We start from the raw sequence: 6,813 nt of genomic DNA on the forward strand, positions 1-6,813 counted from the left end.
GAAGATCCTTTGTATGAAATGAGCCATATGATTTGGAAACAATATATAAATCTAATTCTAAGAAAAACAATATCCTTAATGCAATATCAGTTATTTCTAAGCAATAGATTCTATGTATATTCATTACAAACAAATGCAATTGATACAAAGATTCACAACAAAACTGAATTAACCATAAAAAATCACAACTTTTAAATAAAACCTATTCTTTACACATATATGTTTGTTTCATCAAAGCAAGTAAAAGAAAATACTTCACATTTAGGGTGTAGTAACCAACAATAATGCAACGGAACAAACATCTTGATACAATTTAAGGAACAAAATGTTTTTCGATCTTTATGTTACCAGTGTTCAATTGTTACTGTGCCAGATCTAAAAGCGTGGATCTTGGGGAGGAAGAATCTTGACAAACCTATAATCGGTGGTTTATTAAATTTCAAGAAACTCAAGCTAGAGCTATGTCAACGTATCTTCCAAGTTTGGAAAAATCTTAAACTCAATTTTCTGAACATCACATGCTTGTGTGTTTAGCAACATATAGTCATGTAATATGAAATAAAAATAAGGGTTAGTCAGTCACACCTATTACTTATATGATATTGCCAGTTTGACACGCATGGGTGTGTACTTCCGCTGTAGAATTTATGAAAATCAAATAGGATCACACATTTATATAATTGCCATGACTTCATTAGACACCTTTCTTCCGATATACATTCTTCAAAATATGATATGTGTCCTATGTAGTTGAATATCTCATGACCATAAGATTTAAATTCTTCACCTTTTCTTTATTTTACACCATAAAGTATTCACAATTTGTTCTTTTCATACATCCAAAACAAATATTCGGTAGACATTTAATACATCCAAAACATATATAAAACATTTAATCATCTTATTCCAGGTTTTCATCCCAAACACACTAAAGTGATAAAATAAATTAACGTTTACACTAAAGTAATAAATAAATTATTAGCATTTAAAACATATAACTTATCATAGACTTATAAATAATGCTATTGAAACAAAATGAGTGGATTTTTGTTTCTTTAATCACATTATGCACAAAATAATCATCATAAAGTTAGAAAAACTTTAGTGGAGATTCATTTGATTTAAAAACAAAGAAATTTTAAAACTCTTAAAAAGAAGGAACATGAAGACAAAATAAACATACTATATCAATCAATCATACCCAGTAAAATCCCATCGACAGCAGAGCTATAGGTAGAGTCTGGGGAGGGTGGGATGTAGGCACACCGTACCTCTATCCAAAGGAATAAAGTGGTGGCTTCCAGAGAGACCCTCTGCGCTTTATGAACATGTGCATGAAGAAAAAAAAAAAAGAAAAAAAGAGCTGCCTTTGCCTCTTGTTCGGTTATCCATCCATCCATCCATCTAAACCCCAACTGTCTCTATCCAATTCTTCATCAAACCCCCAAATTCTCTGGTTAATTCAATCCAGTCAGCTTCAATTTCTGGTAAGTTCGCTTAATTCAGTGGTAACACTCATCTCAATTGTTCATTTTGCAGTTAATTTGTAACGGATATCCATCAATTCCATGTTTCCGTTTCTCTTTACGTCAATTGATTTGATCGAGTCCTTCAACTATTTGATTTGTTTCTGACGGTTTCAGTTTTGGTTTCATCTGCTTTAGTTCGGCTGCTATGGTGTATTTTCTGCTATAATTAGAGTTTGTTCATTGAAATGTATGTTTCTTTAGGATTTAGAGGCTGTTTAGATGTGCATTTGTTGCAATAATTATTAGGTTTTTAGGGTTTGGGATCAGTTATTATTATTATTCTTGATCAGAATAATCAATTTGAGTTTAAATTGATATAATGGTTATGATTTTGTGATTATTAATGGATTTGAGAAAGGTTATTATTAGAATTATGATTTTCTGTTATCTATATCAATTTTTTTTGAAGAATCATGTGATTATCTTGATTGGTATAAGCAATGGATTTATAGTCTAAATTGATATTATGATTAGGATTTTGTGATTATCTACATCAAAATAATAGATTTGGAAGAATCATGTGATTATATAGGCCTACATAATCAATTTGGAAGAGTCATGTGATTATTTTGATCAAAATAATCAATGGATTTGCGGTATAAATTGATACTATGATTATGATTTTGTGGCTATCAATGTGTTTGAGAAAAAGGTATTATGATTTTGATTTTGTGATTATTAAGATCAGAATAATCAATTTGGAAGAATCATGTGATTATTTTGATCAAAATATTCATTGAATTTGTCAGTTTGAAGTCTAAATTGAAGTATTCTTGCTAATGAATTTGACTTTTTGTGAAGATGATGATGCCAAATGAAGAATCTCTAAGAAGAACAAACATTGATGATTTTGGAAGTTCAAGGTTACTACACGACATTGAAGAAATTAATAAAGCCCTATACTTGCAAGAGAGCCCACCAACGACTTCAATGCCACATAAGTACATGAAAGATGATTTATTACTGAACGAAAAGAAGTCTTCTATTTGGAAATGGAAACCATTAAAAGCCCTATCTCATATTATAAATCATCGGTTAAGTTGTTCTTTCTTTCTGCATATTCATTCCATAGAAGGGTTACCGTCAAACTTCAATGACCTTAACTTATGTGTTTATTGGAAAAGAAAAGATGAGGTTTTAAAAGGCCAATCTATACGTGTCAAAGAGGGTGCTGCTTTATTTGACGAGACGTTAATCCACCATTGTTCAGTATACATTAGTAAACATGATGCTAATGATGATGTCGCAAAGTATACACCTAAGCTCTCATTACTTTATGCCTCTATAGTTGGAGCTCCTAGTTTAGATATTGGAAAACATTGGATTGATCTCACTAGATTGCTTCCAATCACTTTAACCGAATTAGAGGACGAGAAAAACCGTTATGGAAAATGGATAACGAGTTTTAAGCTTACGGGTAAGGCAAAAGGTGCTACAATAAATGTTAGTTTCGGGTTTTCTTTAATGGCGGATAATTTAGTTAAACGTAATCTTGGAAAAGGGAAAAGTGGTATGTTTCAAAGGGTTGTCAGCATTCCGAGTAAGTTGAGGCGTGGGACCCACGTGCCGAATGGATCTTTTGATATGAAAGGGCCATCAGTTGGTCTTCTTTATGACTTACTTGGTGATGCTAAAACAAGTTATTCAAAAGAGTCAAAGTCAATATCTAATGAGGTTTCTGATGATGAGTTTACAGTAATTGATAAAGGTATTGAATTTGCTAAATCGGTTGAAGATTCTTGTGTTGAGACCATTAATGTGGCTGATCTTTTTGATGATGAGGTTTGTGATGATTTCGAAACTGAAGCCATTTTTGATGATAATAGTCGAAAAGAGAAAGATACTTTCTACCCCGAAGAATCCAATGAAGAACTTGAATTGTTTTTGCAAAATCTCTCGGTATCCGAAAAACCCGAACATGAATTTAATTTTCATGAAAACCAGTTTCTTGAAAACGACTATTATGAAGGGGGTAATATGGTAAAATCACGTAGCTTAGATGACTTAACAAACACTGTTATCCATGATTTCATGAACTTGGTTGGTTTTGATAGTGAGCCCAAACCCGAGCCCGAGCCTGAATCTCCAAGGGAGCGGCTTTTGAAACAATTTGAGAAGGAAAATTTAGCTTCAGGAAATTTTGTTTTTGATCTTGATGTTAATGAAGATCGAAATGACTGTTCTAACATTTTTGATTCATCGTTTTTATTTGAAAAGGCTGAAATTAAACGCGATTACCAGGCGGGTCCCTCGTTAATTAGTAGAAGGAAAGCTAAAATGCTTGAGAATTCAGAAACTGAAACGTTAATGGAAAAATGGGGATTAAACGAGCGCGCGTTTCAAAACTCTCCAAGAACCGATTCGGGTGCGTTTGGAAGCCCGGTTTATCTTTCACCCGAAACGACCCCCCGTGAACTTCCTTCACTCGGAGAAGGGGTGGGCCCGTTTTTGAAAACCGAAAGTGGTGGGTTTTTAAGGTCAATGAATCCGCTATTATTTAAGCGTGCTAAAAATGGTGAAAAGTTGGTTGTGCAAGTGTCTAATACTGTTGTGTTACCTCCTGCAATGGGGTCTGATGGCATGGGTATTTTGGTAAATTGGGCACGTTTGGGGCCCGAAAAGATGCTTTCTCAAGTGACCCGTTTGATGCCGTTGGAGGTAATTACGGGAATGGTATTGCAGCAAGCAGCTTGGAAAGGTGAATCTCAGATGGCGATTATTGAAAGGTTAGTCAATTTACTTAAACTACAGGTTTTAATGAGAAATTATTTTCAATAGTTGATATAACATCACTTTTATGCTTCTATTAGATGTTACAGTTGACCTGTTTACTTATGAATGGGTTGAATTGGGGTATGGTTTAATTTCAACGGTTGAATGGGCACATTAAAAAAATAGCTTAACTTGAAACATGTCAAGGTTGTCCAAAGTGTATTTTTATGCATAAACATCTTATATCATTTTATTCAAATATTATATATTGTTGTTGAGATCATGCAACTTTTTTAATTCAATAGAAACACTATTTTCTTTTAAAACATTTGAGAAGACATGTTTTGGTCAACTCGAACATACCAGAATTAGTTGTTTTGACCCAAACCTTATTAAAATATTATATAATTGTTGAGATAATGCAACTTTTTTGATTGAACAGAAACACTGTTTGTTTGTTAAACATCCGATAAAACATGTTTTGGTCAACTTGAACCATACCGAATTTAGTTGTTTTGACCCATACCTTATTCAAATATTAGATATTGTTTTTGAGGTAATGTTACTTTTTTAATTGAATAGAAACACTATTTGTTTATTAAACAGTTGAGGAAACATGTTTTGGTCAACTAGAACCATACCAAAATTAGTTGTTTTGACCCAAACCTATTTTGGGCATTACCCCCACCCCCACCCCCTCCCTCATGCTCTTTTTTAGTTAAGGGGTAAAATAGTTGAAAAGGAATCAAGTCAGAACGGGTAGAAGCTAGGGGTGTGAATTTTTTACACAAAATTCGCGGGTTTGGGTTTGTTATAAACGGGTTTGGGTCAGTTTCGGGTTGTAACCTTTAACCCGTTTATCTAAAATGGGTTGTGTTCAGGTAAACCCGACGGGCTCGTAAATTGACTTGTATAACCCATTTAAACTAATAAGGAAATTGACATAAGATTTTATAATTAAGATGTATCTCTTTTAAATAATTTTGTATTTTTCTTTGTAAAAATGTAAATTTAAAGCATTACTATGCTTTGAATTGTTGCACTCAGAATTGGATTTTTAATATATAGTCATATCTGGGACATAAATGTTTGCAAGAATTTAAATTTTTCGGACAAAAAGCGTTTGGGTCAATCCACACAAAACTTGCTGTTTTTGACCTGTTACCCAACCTGCTCATTTATCCATATCTAGCTCCAATTTATTTCCTGTAAATCTTTAACGAACACAATATCTTGATCCTCTATATATTCGTTACAGGGATGATGTGTTACTTCATGAATTAGAGACCATTGAAACACAAACAAACATTTGTTGCGACATTGATTCAGAATATGTTTCATTAAACAACATCATTCCTTCAACAATTGACAGGATTCAATACCTTTTAATCGAAGGATTAAGAATCCAATCCGGGATATCAACTGAACAACCCCCCTCAACCATAAGCTCAACCTCTACAACCAACAATAACATCGAAGAAATATTAGAAATGTCAATACCATTAGACAACTATATCAATTCCTCAAATTTTGATGTTCAATCCGAGGTTACTTACTCGTCTTCCAAGAATCTTGGAACATCGTTTAATAACCGTTATAGTTATTTTGGTAATTTCATGTTAGCGTTGCAAATATTGCTTAGGGATCCGTTACGCGACTATGAGCCCGTCGGCATCCCAATGCTTGCTCTACTTCAAGTTGAAAGAAGCAAGAGTGTTGACCAGATGGTCAAAGTCAACGAAGTTTATGTAACGGGGTTGAAAGCTAACTTGCAGAAGAAGCAGCAGTCGGGTTCTCGTTGGTTGTATTCTAGTGGGATGACGGGTAAGACTAAAAAGCACGCGTTGACCAAGTCAACTGCGTTGGTGAGATCGTCTATACGGTCGATGAATAAAATGAAACATGATGAGACGCTGTGGAGTATATCGTCGTATATTCATGGTGAGGTAGATAAATGGAAAGAATTATCAGGACTCAACTTATATGTAAGAAACCCTGATATTGTATTTAAATGAATAATATCAAGTTCATGTGAATTATTCATTATAAATAATTTACATATATCTTTGGATTTTGAGGACATATAGAGGCGTGTCTGTTCAACATATGAATTCATTGAAATGCAACTGTTCAATGGTTGATTTTTTTATATTTATTTTAATTTTAATTTTATTTTTATGTTTTTCTTTATCTTTACATGATTTTGGTAATCCCTTTTTCTGATGTGGTAAGATTAATTTTCTTATGTCTCTAATTCTCAATTCAATCACCCTTTTATTTTTATTTTAACATATATAAAATAGTTTTAGAGCATGCATAACACACATGATTATCTAAATAATTAAGTTACAAATAAATTAATATATAATGTATATAGAAAAATGTAATACATCTATGCTTGTATCATTATATATAAATTGATTTTATTTATATCACAAAATAATTTTTTTAAAAAAAAAAAACACAGGCATTAATAAACCTGGAAGTGTTTATCATTTATTTATAATTATACACATGAACACTCCATCTATTGAAAATTTATTCTCGATATCATATATTTATAATTATAATT

The 6,813-nt window shown here is 32.6% G+C and overlaps 1 protein-coding gene across 2 annotated transcripts; it reads left to right on the top strand.

Annotated features, from left to right (window-relative positions):
* The first annotated feature begins 1,444 nt into the window (after window positions 1-1,444).
* LOC143586856 (protein PLASTID MOVEMENT IMPAIRED 1-RELATED 2-like) lies at window positions 1,445-6,371 on the top strand. Of its 2 annotated transcripts, none has more exons than XM_077068314.1 (3): window positions 1,445-1,487; window positions 2,331-4,255; window positions 5,500-6,371. In XM_077068314.1, exons 2-3 carry the CDS (start codon window positions 2,331-2,333, stop codon window positions 6,254-6,256), a joined length of 2,682 nt encoding a protein of 893 aa, XP_076924429.1. In that variant the 5' UTR covers window positions 1,445-1,487; the 3' UTR covers window positions 6,257-6,371. The 2 variants fall into 2 exon arrangements, with proteins under 2 accessions (XP_076924429.1, XP_076924428.1); XM_077068313.1 differs by lacking the exon at window positions 1,445-1,487 and adding an exon at window positions 1,661-1,677.
* Window positions 6,372-6,813: the final 442 nt, after the last annotated feature.

This window comes from Bidens hawaiensis, unplaced genomic scaffold (genome assembly GCF_021521415.1).
Source record: "Bidens hawaiensis isolate Kalapana, Puna unplaced genomic scaffold, B.hawaiensis_p1.1 tig00035019_1, whole genome shotgun sequence".
NCBI lineage: Eukaryota > Viridiplantae > Streptophyta > Magnoliopsida > Asterales > Asteraceae > Bidens > Bidens hawaiensis.

What these genes read in the sequence shown, in the direction of transcription:
- LOC143586856 (XM_077068313.1), top strand. An exon ending in CAGATGGCGATTATTGAAAG is followed by an intron (nt 4,256 to 5,499) that starts GTTAGTCAATTT and finishes TATTCGTTACAG; the next exon opens with GGATGATGTGTTACTTCATG.